Genomic DNA, 16007 nt, shown 5'->3' with positions numbered 1-16007 from the left:
TTTCGAGTTTTCGACTTTTTTCGCCTTCTTCGACTTTTTTCGACAAAAAGTCGATTTATAGAACCCTATTAGAAATATGCATATTTTAGAAGCGCGGGTAAAAAAGGGAGTTCTTTATGTGTATGTGCCGTGTAAAATATCGGAGACCTTAGGAATTTTTAATTAATGAATATTAGAGTATAATGTTATGAAACCACTTAAAACCCCGTGCAACGCCGGGTATACAAATCAGATATAAAATAATTTTGTAAAAAATTTTGCACATTTCATTTTTTAACGGTCGTCTACTAAATCAAACAATTTTCACCAAAGAAGTGGTGAAAACAACCATCAGCTGTTTGATGATAAGAAAATACAGAGTTGCAAAAAAGTATTCAATATTAATAATAATATAAACAATAAACATGTTGTGATTCAACTTGTGTTCTTAAACATTTGTTGACAACATCAGATTCCAGAGAGCATTCTGCTGTGCACAGAAATTTCGTCAAGCGGTGCACAGCAAAATCATTTTTTTATATGTGCTGCGTCAAATGAAAGTGGGCCTAGGGATACGCAGCAGCCTAGGTCCCATAAGAAATACACGTGTTTGTGTGAGGTGCACAGCCAAGTCTGCTTATTCGCAGCAACTCTCTCTCTAGCAACTTGAATGAGTTGACAGCAAGTGACAATTTGTGAAAATATTTCTATGTATTTCAATAAATGTCATTTTTTTCATATGTGATTTGACATATGAAAGATCTGTGTGCTTCGCGCACAACAAAATACGACTTGTATTCCAAATTTATGAAATGTCAAAATGACAACATGGGCAAAGTAATAGAAACAGTGACCGATTCAATAGCCATTGAAATCCTGGATAATTTTACCATATTAACCAGTAAGTCCATAAATAATTGCTTGCAAATACCCAAAATAATGTATTTTATTTCCACAATTCCAAAGGTAAAGGCAACGAATTACATTTGTATAAAAGGAATCCCAAACAAGAAAACGTGTTTGAGACACAAGTGCTGGACATAAAACTCACAAATAAAGTGCACTGTATAAGGAAGTCAACACACCCAGGTGTTAAACTGTTATTAGTTTATGGTGAAAAAGAGTTTGCTTTGCTGGAATATAGTGAAAACTATGAATTCAGAGAATTTTATAGGGCAGAATTAAGTGATTGGATTAGTTGTGGTTTGTTTGTGACTACGGACCGTGAAATAGTGCTACTAACAGCTCATAGCATAATATTGAGATTTTCTTTAAATGTTAAAGAAAACAAATGCGACCTTAAAGAAAGGGTCTCTTGCACCGACAAATCAACTTTATATTGTGCTCATTTATATGGCAAAACATGGGATGAATTGGTGGTATTTGCGGGTAATGCTTTTGGAGAGTTGCTTATCTGGCAACCTAAACAGAATGAGATAAATAAGGAAGAGCCTTTAAAGCCTAAAGTAGCTCCCTTATTGCACCGTATTTCGGCCCATAATGGTGTTATATTTTCAATTGATTATGACCAGTTTTCACAATGTCTTATAACCACCAGTGATGACCGTGCCATAAAATGGTGGAAAGTTGAATTTTGTTCTGAAGGCAATTGGAATGATTCAAAGCTGCAAGCTTTGTCTAGTGGTTATGGTCATGTGGCTAGAGTTTTCCAAGGGCGTATTATAAATGATGGTGAGTTTAACAGTCAGAAATTGCAGAAGAAAATATTAACATAACTACTATTGCGTGTCTATAGGTGCCAATGTTTATGCTCTAAGTGTGGGAGAGGATTCGTACTTTTGTCTATGGCATAAAAATGGACAACTTTTGTTCAAAAGACGCCAACAATATGGAGCCACAATTTGGAATTTTGTCTACGACAATAATACTAAAACTATTTACACGATTGGCTCTATAGGAAATTTAGTGGCTTTTGGTTTAAAACAAGTGCTGCATGAAACTCAACTACCCCTCAAGGAAATACTTTTACCAGCACTAACAGAGGGATCTACAACAGAGTATATAGCAAAAATTAAATTTCTAAATGCTCAACATTTAATAGGAGTAACAAATCAAAATAATCTAATGACCTCCATACATAAGGGAGAGGAATGGCTTAATTGGGAAAAAGTGCCAATAGCAGTAAATTTTAAATGTACGGTAATGGAAGTATTTGAAAATCGTATCGCTTTATGTGGCTACAAACGTTTGATTATCTTAGAATATCAAGATAACAGTAGAGAGTTTGTAATATTATATGATGAGGAGTTGCTTAAGAGTGTTGTAAGAAGTTTTGTGTTCTTTAGCAAAAAGCAATATTTACTATGTGATGATCAGGGTAATTGTTTAATATTTGACGAATCCTTAAATATTAAACAAACTTTGGAATTGCCCAAATGCAAAGAACCTTGGCTGACAACGGCTGTTATACTACAGCAGCAAAAATGGATAGTGGTGAGCAATAGACAAGGCAATTTGCTGCTGTATCAGCTTCAAGAAGAATCCAATAATTATGATTTAAAACAAATTATAAAACATCCTCATGGCAATTTAGGAGCCACTAATCTGCACTGTCTGCAAGAAACCTTAAACTCGGCTTTAATACGTTCTACTGGTCATGATGGTGATCTAAATATTTTCACAGTTGACTTTGTCAATGCCACAATGCAAACCTGCTCTCGCCAAATTATACCCGTTTCCTGGGTGGAATATATTGAAAAGTGCTCTAATAATTTGGATTTGTATCTAGGATTTAATGACAATCATTTTGTAGCTTGGTGTAAAGAATATGATTTCCTGCTGCAGTTGCCCTGTGGTGGTGGTCACAGATGTTGGCATTTTATCATAAATCCCAAAGACTTTAAGATTTCTCTAGCATTTATTAAAAATAAAAGAGTACGTTTTTATGAAATGCCTTTATTAAATAAAGAGTTAACCACTTTACCTTTGGCTAAACGTTGGCATATAGCACCCTGTAATATAATGGAAATATTACCCAAAACTTCCCTTTCATCACAAATGGTAGTAACAGCAGGTGATGATAATTTGTTAAAAGTTCATACCTTTAGCCCATTAAATGGCCTTAAAGAGTGCAAGGAATTACATAATCATATATCGAATATAAGAGCCCTTAAACTTATTCCTTTAAATGACAATGAATTCTTAATATTTTCTGGAGGTGGTCGGGCTCAACTTTGTGTTTCGAAAGTAAACTGTAAAAGTTACCATATAAAGGAATTGATTAATTATACTTTGAAGCAGGATAGCGGCAATAAAACAAATAGTAAAAACTATAATTTTGATCCCGAGACCCGTTTGATGGCTTTGGATGTTAAAGCTGTAAATAAGGAGGAATATGAAATTTATGTGGGCTGTTCCGATGGTTTTATAAGACATTTAAAACTTAATTTAAAAACCTTAGAAATTCAGTTGCTAACACAATATTTCTATGGCAAATGCATTTTACAGCTAAAATATTTAGCAGATTTAGATTTAATAATAGTGGCCGCCACTGATGGCTTTTTAAAGTTCTATGATAATAAACTTTCGAAATGTTGTTATCAATTGCAACATCACTCTAGTGGCATCAACGGTCTCGCTGTTTTATATAATTCCTCAAATAATTGTTTAAAAATCTTAAGTGGTGGTGATGATCAAGCTGTTTCTTATACGGAATTGTTAGTTAAAGATTTGGACTTTGTGATATTAAATGAATTCCATAAACCTTATTTACATACCGCTCAAGTCTGCGCTAGTGCCTTAAGTTCCTGTGGTCGTTGCGGTTTTACCAGTGGTGTTGATCAAATGCTGTATAAACTTGATTTGAAAACAGGTGAAGTTGTGGATAGCTTTTACTCGTGTGTTGCCGATATCAAAGGTGTATCTTTAGCCGATTCCGATGTTTGTTTGCTATATGGCTGTGGTTTGCAAATTTATGCATTTAATTGTTAATATTTTTAATATAGAATTTTTGTTCTACAAAAAGATGATCAAATTATAAATACACTTAACAATAGATTAATAAAATGAACAAGTTTTTAATTAAAAAGTATTTAATAAACTTTTTCAATTGTCTACGTATGCAGTAGTCTAAATACCAGACAATGGACCATTCTATAGATTTTTATTTATTTAATGTTTACTAATTAATTGACTATTATTGCGAGTGTATGTGCAATTCCTTTGACTATTTAATAGACTAGACCGTAGATAAGTTAATGGAATGATGGTCTATGAAGAAGTCTATTAAATACTTAAAGTAATAGCATGGTTACCAGTCTATGGACCGGTTTATTAACTAATCTATGGACTAGTACTTTCTGCTGACTGGGGAACATTTTGGCTGTTGTTGTTTGAAACTAGCAATACAATTTAGGGTAGGAAATTTTTTAATACAGTTTTGTACACCTGTTACATATTTTCATCGTTGCCTTGGAAACCATTTTTTGACATTAAGAAAACGAATAATATCAAATTTATAAAAAATTCTTAATAAAAATAAAAAGGTTGTTCTTTGAAAAAAAACTAAATAAAATTATATTTTTACCATGGATCATAGTGACAACGAAGAGACAAACATCGATATTGTTTGCCAAACAACGGTAAATGAATATTTCGATCAAGTCATTGGTCATATAGAAGATATTGTTCTAAGCGACACATTTCAAAATTTACATGAACAATTCTTGGAAAGAAATTGGTTTAAATTTGAGGATAATGAAGAAAACAAATTGGAATATATGGATGTATTTGAGGAATACACCACAACATTTGAAACATTCTTTATCGAAGAGTTAAACAAATGTATGGAGGATTTCGATATGGAAAAATTTGCTCAGGAATTAAAGTAAGACTGGAAAATAAGAATAAATATAAACTGAAAATGTGTTTTAAATCTTGATTTCTTTCTTTAATTATAGTTCTTATGACTCTACAACAAATTCGTTGGGTTTTGTTGATTCCGAAATTTTCGAATTGTTGTATTCGTTTAGTAATTTTCAAATCTTTAAAGATTTAATGTTAGATTATCGCCGCAAGAAGGAGGGTCGAGTACAACATTTAGATTTTAATATTCTCACAACAAAACCATTATTTCAAACGGCTGAATTGTTGGAAGCAACGGATAAGTAATCGGTTAATAATGTAAAATAAAATTGATTTTTGTTTTCTATATTTACGTAAGTTCTGGAGATTTTAAAAATTGTCATAAATATTATAATAAAATTCATACTTTATCTGAAATAATATAGTTTTATCAGAAATAGTATTTTACAAAATGAATAAAACAATTAACATAAATTAGTTTTTCAAATATTTCTATTTTAACATCATTTGAAATGATTAATTATTTAGTATATTTATTAAATATATACGTTTCATTGTTAAAAAATAACATTAACAAAGTTAAACTTAGGCATTTTATAGTTTTGTTAATTTAAACAAAAATAATATTTTTTTGCTTAACTCTCTTTGCCACACAATCTTTTCATCAAAAACCATTTGCTTTAACAAATAATAACAAACCTAAAACAATAAGTTTTTATAGATTTTCAGCCAGAGAGCTTAAATTATCAAAACTCTGCTTATAAATAATAAAAAAATATGTAAATTTCTTTTTCGAAGAAAATCATTTTACATTACATTCTTAAAACTCTCAGCGCCATAAGGACAATCTTATTTAAGGAAATAAATAACAAAAACACTTTCCATTATTAGACATCTTTATGTTTAAAAGAGTTTTTTTTCTGTTTTCATTAAAGATTCTTTAGGATATTTAAGGAAAGGGGTTGTAGCAGAATGATGAGTATTTGAAAATTAAATTTCATTGACTCTTTATGGATTATAGTGTTTTATTTTAGCAAACTCACTGCAAATTTTGTTCTTTAACTCTATTTAAAAGAGTTCGATTTAAATTTGCAGCGTATATGACAAAATCATTTATTTTTTTGATCTTGTTGCTGCTGTTGTTGTTCTTTTTCGGCATTAGCCTTAACAGCAGCTCGATGGGCTTTTTGTTCTTCATACATGCGTACAAATTCCTCTTTAGTGGGTATAGGTTTGATATGACCCTGTTGTACTAAGTACTTGATAGAAACGGTGGTGCCGCCTGCAATTTCAAGAAAAAAAGTTATGAGAAACGTTATTTTAAGCAATTCGTCACACTTACCCAAAGTGACTGCATAACGTACGGGAGTGGCTACCTTATAGCACAAATATGCCACTGCCCAATGACCCAAATTAGAACTTTGCACTTTTTCTATAATGGTTTCACTTAAATGTATATATTGTAAAAGAGAGGGTACATCCACTCCGCTAAAAATTAAAGCTATGTTTAAAACTGTTTTAATAGATTACACATGACCTTTACTCACCTTTTTGACAGATAATAAAAGCCACACATCCAACCAGCCGAGGTCACCACATGCACTGGTATCAAAACATACCAGTACTTTTTATACATTAACTTAAACTTAGCAAACAAACCCAATTTTGAGGCTTCACCAAATAAGTCCACATCTGTGATGGCGGCTGATTTTGTATCAGACTTATTGGCTCTATCGGGTGTATTCTTTGTACCAAATTGACAGCGTGTATTGTAGATGGGTGCACAGGCATGATTTTGTAATTGTGGCCAAAGCAAATTGTGTGTTTTAAAACTGTCCTTATTGCTGTAAATCGTGGCTGCTTGAGTTGGACTACCAATGTTACGTATAAAGACAGCTGTGGAATAGTTTGCTGCACGTTTTAACTGATTACTATTCCGGATGTCAACGGCATTGTTGACTTTCAAAGCGTTTGTCAATAGCTTTAAGGTGTTCATTTTGTTAGTTTAATTTTATTTAGGTGTTAAATTTAAAAAATCATTTCACTTTTTCGTTTCTTAAATTCTCATTTCTTCCAACCATATGTACGTGCCCGCACGATGCGCCGATAAATATTAACGGCGGCGGCGACTAACACTAAATATGTCGGCGGCGGCTTAAAATCGACTGTAAGCCGGCTAAGTTTTCAACTACGTTTAGTTTTTAAATTTTTAACGATTTTAACCCTTTCCGTGGTTTTGTCGAATATATTCAACATAACAATAGGCTCTGTTTTTTAAGCATTTTTTGGTTATAATATTTAATTTTAGTTTTATTTTTTTCTTTTAGATTAAAATGAAGACTTTATTATATTTTAAAAGTATTTAAAAATCAGATTTTAAGAAATTGTCACTTATGACTACTTTTTAAAAAGTGCTTTTTAACAACGTTTAAAAAACAGCTTCATTTAATGGCCAAACAAATTGTATTTTAGGAGATCGGACTATGCAGATTTAAATTGTATTAAATGAAGTTTAAGAAGATTTTTACAAAAAAAAAATCATAAAAAACATTAGTGGTACATTTTAATTTAATTTAACTTTGACCTTCTATAACTCAATAGGGAAAACTCAAATTCAAAAAATATTATTTTTCCCGGATTCAGCATACTCAAATTATCAAGTTTTTTTCTTGACATAAATTACTTTTGACCCTGAAAGGGTTAAATAAAAATGGATTTCGAGAGATCAGAAAGCGGGATTTTGGAAGCAAATATATTGTTTATAACAACAAAACAGAGCAAGCTCAAAAGTTGTGTAAGAAATTGATGAATAAAAAATTCTTAAAAATTAAAAACAAATCTTTTCTCCAAATTTTACGAGGATCAGCCGATATTTAACTATATCCTCCATATAAAACATTTTGCAGAAAATCAGTTTCTAAAAAATTTTACATTAAGAAAATGATCAATAACGTAAAAACAAAACAAATAAAATTGTTTATTTACTCTAGCTATACCCAGTGTGTTGTGCTACCCTAAATGCAATATAAATAAGAAACTTAACGATTTTGATCATTCTAACTACAATGGTTTTCCAGATATACAATTTCATGTTTCGATTTCAATATCATAGAAAACGCAAAAAGTACCAGTTGGAGAATGAAAAAGTACCAAAAAATATCACTTGGTACCGGTGTTTCGAAAAACTCCCCATTAGCATATTTAGTGTTTTTTTGAATAAAATCAAATTTCCCGTTTTTGAGCACAAATTTATAGCATTTTATTAAACAAATTGGTCTGTAAATATATAGAATAATTTACTGAAGATATCAAGAAATAAAACAGGACCATTGTGTTTTAACTATACACATTTTTTTCAAGAAATTTTAAACCAAAATTCAATTTCCGCTTTTTACGAGAAATGATATCAAAAAAAAATAAAATAAAATTTATGATGTTCAAAAAAATCAAAACGCATGAAAGCCAATACAAGATATTTTTAATATAAACACATGCAGAACACTTTGCACATGTATTAACGTTTTCTTTATAATTTTGCAAATACTTAGGATCAATTAACTTTTCACTAAATAATAATTTTGTTAAACAAATATACAAACACGAAATAAAGAAACGAACGTAGCCAACGAATCGGCAATAGAAAATATTTTTGGGTGAACAATGCAATTGAAATCTAACGATCGATGGATGCATTTTCTTAGACACATGTTTTATATCAAAAAAATTTTGGTAATAAAGTAATAATTGCAAAAAAATATATATATGTATACAATTGTAAACATGTTTATACATATTACAAATTTGTAATCTGTCTGTAAAGTTAAATGTAAAGGAAACTGAAGGGGAAAAGCGTTCAGGTTGAATTCTTTTTTTTTTTTTTTTTTTTGTTCGACAAGGTAATTTTCATGTGATTTGAGGGGGCAGGCGAAAAAGAAAACTTGTACATTTAATAAATAATAAAAACAATGGTGTATAAAAAATTATTAATTAGAGACACCCACCACCACTGTGTAGTATGGAACATATTTTTAATTAGTAATAATTATTTAAATACATTGATTATTTATACATGCGAGTTAGTAGTAAGATTTGAAGAATTTTAAATTTATTTTTGTTGTCCTTTTTTAGACGGTTAATTTAAACAAAATTTCTTTAAATTATTCCTACAAATTAAAATTCCATCTTTTGCATTTTCATTCTATTAGTTATTAGTTTATAATATAATTTTTATTATTTTATAAAAATTTTTTCCAATTATAATTCAAATTTTGTATTTATTTTAATAATAAACTAAATTCGTTTGTTAATTAATTAATTGCGATGGCACCTACTCTCTTTGTATGCAGAAATATAAACAATCGAATTAAGTGTTTTCTTTTTTATTGAAATATAAACTCTACCAATATAATAAATTAATTAGTTGAAATGTGTTTTTTTCCTTTTTATAAAACAACGGCTAAAACAGCTAATAACATACTAATTTTTTGGTTTAATACTTAGACCACAAGTATAAACAATTAAGTTAAATAAAACATAAAACAAAATGATCTGCCCATATGTCTATTGAAATTTGAAAAAGAAAATAATATAAATAAAAACAATAAACAGGGAGTCGGTACCAAAAAAATGTTTAAGCAAACAAATGAAATCATTAAAAGAAATTATATGCCAAATAGCAAAAATAAATAAAAAAAATTACGATTCAACAATATTGTATACGTTCAAGTTTCTTGAAAAAGAAAAAAACGATAAACCGGATAGATAGATAGATAGATAGATAGATAGATAGATAGATAGATAGATAGATAGATAGATAGATAGATAGATAGATAGATAGATAGATAGATAGATAGATAGATAGATAGATAGATAGATAGATAGATAGATAGATAGATAGATAGATAGATATAGATAGATAGATATATAGATAGATAGATAGATATATAGATAGATGGATAGATAGATAAATAGATAGATAAATAAATAGATGGATTTCTTTTGTATGTTATCCTTAGAATATCCCTTGAAATCAATAACATTTAATGAATTCTTTGCGAGTTCATTGTCACAAATTGTTTTTGTTTTTTATATTTTCTTTATTAAAAAAGAAATCGTTTTTTTATAAAAGTTGCATATATAAAAACATTATATTTAAAATAAATTAAGATGATAATAAAAGGGGGAAAAAACACAAGACAAATTTATAAACAACATTATTTTTAAATATTTATACTACTTTTTTATTCATTTCCTGTTTTTATATACATTTATTAAGGATGCTGTTTACGCCACCAGCACATGACGTTAACACTCAACCAAACATCCACATTATATTCATTAGTTTGAACCTAGAGCGTATGATTGTTTTTTGTTTTTCGATTTTATGGTGCCGAACTCATACGCACCATTGCAGGCACTTGTAAAGCGTCCAATCTTTGCAGACGTTTACGTTTCTTTTCCATCAATGTTTTAGGAGGTGCTGCACTTATAAGCGGTTCAGCACACTGTGGTACCGGTGTATTAATGACAGCCTGTACCAGTGTTTGTGTGGCATTTACTGTCGTATTTGGCATGTGATAGATGCCAGATTGTCGAAAGAGTTTTTGTCTTATACTAGGTCTTTTAACGCGCAAATCTTTGGTGGCATAATGTGATGATTTCTTAGAGCTTGATGAGGAGGTGGTACTGTAACCATCACTGTTCGAAGCATTTCTATGTTTGCGATGTTTACGATGATCATTGTTTTTGAGTATCGATGTGGTGGCCGTTGACAAGTGATCTTTATTAATTTCGTTTTCAAAATGTAATAATATTTCGTTAGATAATTTTTTGTCATGCGGCTTTTTAGTCTTGGATTTGGATTTTGCTTCTAATTCTTGTTTATTTTTTATAGCCACTTCTTCCAAATATTTTTCCTACAAGTAATTGAAATGAATTCTGCATTAATATAATAGAAATTGATTTTTAAAATTAACTAAAAGTTAGGATTATTTATTTTATTTTCCATACTTACAAACATTTGTCTTCTGGCTTTATCACGTTTAGCCAAGACCACAACCCAGCCACCAAATGACAACATTATAACGGCCGGTACTAAAACACCAGCCAATTTGTTTTCAGGGTTACGTATCCATGCGTGATAAATCGCTAAAAATATGACTAATGAGGCCAAAATTACTGCTACCAAACGACCATTGGCCTTGCGTTCTTCCTAAAATTAATTAAGAAAAAAACATTCATTCAATCATATGGTGATCATAAAAACAAACTAAATCGTACATATGTAAAAAATCTTTTTATAAACTGGAAAAAATAGATCATCATCGAAAAAAAACACCAACAACAGAACATCTTATTTTCAACACCTTTAAAAATGATGCGAAAATGAAAATTACAAACATGCACCCAAACATCCTAACAATCGACGATCGTTTTATAAGTTTATATTAATTATTATAGACAATTTTAATATTGTTTACATATTTTTGTAGTTTATTAAGTTTTTAATAATTTAATTTGTTCACTTTTTTTGTTTCTCCACTTTCATACCATAACGATGAATTGTTTGTTATTTTTAATCTGCTAAGTCTCTAATCTAAAAACAGTTTTATAATTATTTTTCAAAATTTTTTAAATATTTTATTTGTGAAGCGTCTGCCTTGTATTTTTATTATTTTGTAGTTTAGATAAATTGCGCTATAAATTTTGTCTACATATTTTTTCCATTGCAGATTTTTTTTTTGTTTATGTTTTCAAACAAATTTTATAATATTTTGTTTTTAGAACAATATCAAGTTAATTTTATGGATTTTAGATCATGTCATATGTTATTGATTTGCATTCAATTCTTTGCTATTGATGTGTTTATTTGAGATTTTGTAATAATATAAATTATTAAACTTTTAACGTAATTATTACATTTTTTGTTTCAAAATTGTTCTAGATAATATATGCTATACATTTTACATTGAGCAGCATTGAATCCGAATCTGTCCTCCGGAAGAAAGAATTAGATATTGAGTGGTAGAAACTTTATTTTAAAGGTGACAATTGGACTTTTAAATGACAGATCTCAAATATGACCAAAAATGTTTATTCAAACAACATTACTCGATATCAACAAAATCGAATGTAGTGTATAAATTCTAATTGAACACAATACAAAAAAAACCTTATATAATGGATAAATGTTGAGGCCACATTGGGAATCAGCAGCGCTGTAATACCACCGTCAAACTGCATTACCGCCCTCAAACAGATATGAGCTGTATTACCAACATATTACTGCTTTATGTCCTTGTTCTTGTTATACCCACTTACCTTCGAGAGAACAGAACAGCATCCAAACATACAAAAAAATACGCAGCTGAATAAAACCAAATACATTTCCACACGCACATGTACATCTTTATCCAATTCATAATGTTGTTGTTGCTTTTTTAACAAAGCATGAACAAAATGTGTCTTTTTTGATGAAATTTGCAGATGTTGTCTCGGATTTTTGCTCATATCTCCATTATTTATAGACCGATTTTGCTGATTTTAAAAAGCGATCTTCTCGAAAGCATGTCTAACTGAATTATTCAAGATTCGGATCTCGCCGATATCTGGGGACCTCTAAAAACTGATTTCAACAGACAGACGGACAGACAGACGGACATGGCTTAATCGACTCCGCTATCTATAAGGATGCAGAATATATATACTTTATAGGGTCGGAAAATTATATTATAGAAATTACAAACGGAATGACAAACTTATATATACCCTTCTCACGAAGGTGAAGGGTATAAACACAGGTCCAGTATTGCCTATAAGGTAAAACTGTGGTTTTTTGCCGCTTCGAAATAATAACCTAATATCCTTAAAATAAAAAATATAGGTAAGAGAATCCCATAAGACCTCTTGGAATATTAAAACGGTGTGTAGAACCACAAAGATCTATGGAGTGACTCTGATAAGATGATGGTACGTGTTCTGAGTGAACGCAGTTTCAAAGAAAGTGCTCAATAGTTTCATTGTGCTCTCCACAAGCTCTACATTCGTCTGAATCAGAACGTCCAATTTTGCATAGATGCGCTCGTGTATCTGTGCAAAATTGGACGTAGAGCTTGTGGAGAGGACAGTGAAACTCTTGAGCATTTTCTTTTACACTGTCAGACATTCGTCGAAGTTAGATCCAAGTATCTTGGAAGTGATGTTAATCCGGAAATAACGTTCCTGACTAATATTGATTGGAAGATTTTAAGGAATTACGTCCAGCAAACTGAATTTTTAAACATTGAAAAATAATACATTTTTTCATGAAAAGGAGCGCATAATAGTGGCCTGGGTGTCTTTCTTTGGATTTTATGTAGTAAACGTACTTCTATCAACCTAACCTAACATATTTTACAATAAAACAACTTTCGGATTTTCTTGAAAATGAAAATTTTCAAATAGTTACAAAAAATAAGGTAAAATACAGGAATTTTTTGTTGAGAATAATAATAATTTCAGTATTGGATTACAATCGGAATGTTTGATAGTTTAGTTTATTAACTAACATTGGTTCTTATTTCAGTAACTTTATGAAGTAATTTTGATTTATTGTTAATTTTTTGCCCAATTTCAAAACAGATTCTATATTGTGCCCACGAGCAACGATTGTAAAAATGTACATATGTATGTGTACATTGTACAACCATAAAATATATTGGATGTGTAAACAAAAATATAATTTATTCTCATTCATTAAAACAATTGATATATTAAAAACTACATTTAAAAATTCGTAATATTGGATTTAATGCGCAGTTAGCTTGTTCCTTGATCTTAATTTTCAATGACTTGTTTTTATTATGTTTAATTTTTGCATTTATAAATTATAAACTCACTCGATTCTTTTTCTCCATTAATTCCCTTAAATTTCTTTGTATAATTTCTTCATCTGTCATGGATTCAAGACGTTTTTTAATTGCACCCATATTTGGATCACCCAATGTCGTCGATGTTTCTGTTTTACTTGTAATAGTGCTGATCGATGACATTGAGGTGTTTTTAAAATTTGCTGAAGCAACATTATTTGTGGTAAATTTTGTATCATTTTTTAAATTCGTTGTGGCAGCAGCATTTGTAGATTTTACATCACTTGTCGTAACCATTATTTTTTTTTTAGTTTTATTTTTTTTATTTTGTGAAAATTTATTAATATAAAATTTGTTTTTAATTAAAAATCCTTTAAATTAATTGAAAATATTCACATTATCACTTGTATTTGTATAATATTCAATTATATGTATATTATTTATTAAATTTATTTTTTTTTCTTCTTTAAATTTGTTTAAATTTAAAACAAAATCTTTCCGTTACTTAGCAACCTTGCATCGTTTGTTCTAAAAAGCAACTAAACTGTTTGTAAAAACACGATTCGAGTAAAACTCTTTGATTATATTAATTTCATGAAATTTTTGCTATTTTGGAGAAATAATCCAACAGCATTTGGTCATTATAAACATTGTTCTTGGTACAATATTACTGTTGTTGTTGTTGCTGTAAAATTTTCCAAAGAGAACAAAATAATAAACAAAATTTTAAGAAAAAAATTGTCTGAAACTTGATTTTATTTTCATCAATAATTTTTTTTTTAGCGAATAGTAAAAGTAGCAGTGGAAAGCAAAAGGGGATAATTGCGAGAAAATTTATTTAATTACTATAGGTTTTTTGTTTTGTTATTTAAAATAAAAATTCTTTCAAATTTTCTTATGTAATTTTATTAAGTATTATTTATTGAAATATACCAATCAATCACGTTTTGTAACAAAATATTTGATGTAAATTCTTATATGTCAAAAAAAACGGAGAATTCAGTACTATTGGTATATTAAAAATTTTCAGAAATAATCAATAGTTTAGACTATAGATAATTCTATGTATATGTCCATAAACTACCCAGCAGTTCGACAAAGAGTCAATGCATAGGAAAAAGACAGTAGTTTTCACTAATAGTTAACCACCTGAATGATCGCAGCTCGTATGTTTTGGGTCATTCGTCACGAATGTACCCTTTGTAATGTGGAATGAAGACGGTCGTCACTTTAGTGTCCCCTTTGTAAGCGGGAGCGGAGACAGTCGTCTCTTTACTGTCCTCAAGTAACCTAGAGATTATACTCTTAAAAGTGGTTTATTTGTTGTACTTCCGAAAGTAGTTATTTTACTCATCTTTTGGAGAAATGATTATTACTTTCTACTAATATGCCACCATCTGGTTGACTCAAATTTATAACTTTTGGGCCAATCGTCACATTATTATCCCATAGTATTCTGGAGAGTAGACACTTGAAATTTTTAAATTTTAGTTCCATTAATATCTTACCACCTGGCTGACTCCAATTCATATGTTTTCGGTCTTTCGTCACAAATAAACTCTTTGTAAACGAGAATGAAGACAGTCGTCACTTTAGTGCCCCTTTGTAAGCGAGAGCGAAGGCAATCGTCTCTTTACTGTCTCTTTCTAGGGTGTAGAGTGACGATTGACTTCCTCGTAGGACAAGTCCATGTTAAAATGATCGGTTACCTGGGTAGTCAGGTGGCTAGGGGCCACCACAAGTGGTAGGTTAAGTGGTCAGTTCGGGACTGTCCCGTCGAACTGCTGGGTAATTAATAAACAAGTACGTATACTAGTACAAAGAAAAGTCCTATATAGAGTGATTTAATTTTTATCTTGTCACCACTACCTTTTCGTTCTTCACTGTATTTAAGTATAAATATGTGTTCATTTGTGTGTGTTTACTTGATCATAAATTATCAGAAAAAACTCACGATAAACAATTGTTTTGTATAAGAAACAGTTTGTTGCAAAATTCCTTCTCTTTTTTATACAAAATTTTTTAATTAAAATTATTTTTATGTTTGTAACGGAAATTGAACTCGGAAATTGTGTGTTAACGGAAAAATACATACAAACATGTCTGGTAAAACTTAATAAATCAGCCTAAAACTTTGTTTTTAAAATTTCCCTGCATTTTAAAAATTAAACAATTTTATTTTGTTGTTATTGATTCTTAAAGATCATAAAAATTATATTTTATTATTCAAACAAATGAAAAAATAAAAACAACAACACATTGTTTTGATCAAATATTTGATTATAAATTTAAGGATTTTTATGGGCTACGAATTTGTTTAAAGTAAGAAAGTATTTTAAGATACAAGAAAGTTTATTT

At 29.7% G+C, this 16007-nt stretch overlaps 4 protein-coding genes across 4 annotated transcripts; 2 read left to right on the top strand and 2 right to left on the bottom strand.

Moving 5' to 3' along the window:
* The first annotated feature begins 312 nt into the window (after nucleotides 1-312).
* LOC111674807 (WD repeat-containing protein 6) lies at nucleotides 313-4049 on the top strand. The gene is made up of 3 exons (XM_023435464.2): nucleotides 313-880; nucleotides 946-1671; nucleotides 1736-4049. The coding sequence occupies exons 1-3, from the start codon at nucleotides 733-735 to the stop codon at nucleotides 3928-3930; spliced, it is 3069 nt and encodes a 1022-aa protein (XP_023291232.2). The 5' UTR covers nucleotides 313-732; the 3' UTR covers nucleotides 3931-4049.
* A 356-nt stretch (nucleotides 4050-4405) lies between these two features.
* On the top strand, nucleotides 4406-5239 carry LOC111674814 (ADP-ribosylation factor-like protein 2-binding protein). Its single transcript, XM_023435472.2, has 2 exons — nucleotides 4406-4825; nucleotides 4899-5239. The coding sequence occupies exons 1-2, from the start codon at nucleotides 4527-4529 to the stop codon at nucleotides 5107-5109; spliced, it is 510 nt and encodes a 169-aa protein (XP_023291240.2). The 5' UTR covers nucleotides 4406-4526; the 3' UTR covers nucleotides 5110-5239.
* A 38-nt stretch (nucleotides 5240-5277) lies between these two features.
* On the bottom strand, nucleotides 5278-6908 carry LOC111674813 (uncharacterized protein C18orf19 homolog A). The gene is made up of 3 exons (XM_023435471.2): nucleotides 6351-6908; nucleotides 6146-6291; nucleotides 5278-6085 (listed from the first exon to the last, which is right to left on the bottom strand). The coding sequence occupies exons 1-3, from the start codon at nucleotides 6797-6799 to the stop codon at nucleotides 5913-5915; spliced, it is 768 nt and encodes a 255-aa protein (XP_023291239.2). The 5' UTR covers nucleotides 6800-6908; the 3' UTR covers nucleotides 5278-5912.
* A 3039-nt stretch (nucleotides 6909-9947) lies between these two features.
* Nucleotides 9948-14184, bottom strand: LOC111674811. Its single transcript, XM_023435470.2, has 3 exons — nucleotides 13680-14184; nucleotides 10817-11014; nucleotides 9948-10718 (listed from the first exon to the last, which is right to left on the bottom strand). The coding sequence occupies exons 1-3, from the start codon at nucleotides 13944-13946 to the stop codon at nucleotides 10185-10187; spliced, it is 999 nt and encodes a 332-aa protein (XP_023291238.2). The 5' UTR covers nucleotides 13947-14184; the 3' UTR covers nucleotides 9948-10184.
* Between the last annotated feature and the right edge of the window lie 1823 nt (nucleotides 14185-16007).

Source organism: Lucilia cuprina, chromosome 3, assembly GCF_022045245.1.
Source record: "Lucilia cuprina isolate Lc7/37 chromosome 3, ASM2204524v1, whole genome shotgun sequence".
NCBI lineage: Eukaryota > Metazoa > Arthropoda > Insecta > Diptera > Calliphoridae > Lucilia > Lucilia cuprina.
The sequence above is the reverse complement of the archived record's forward strand: the minus strand, read 5'-3'. Positions and strand labels throughout refer to the sequence as shown.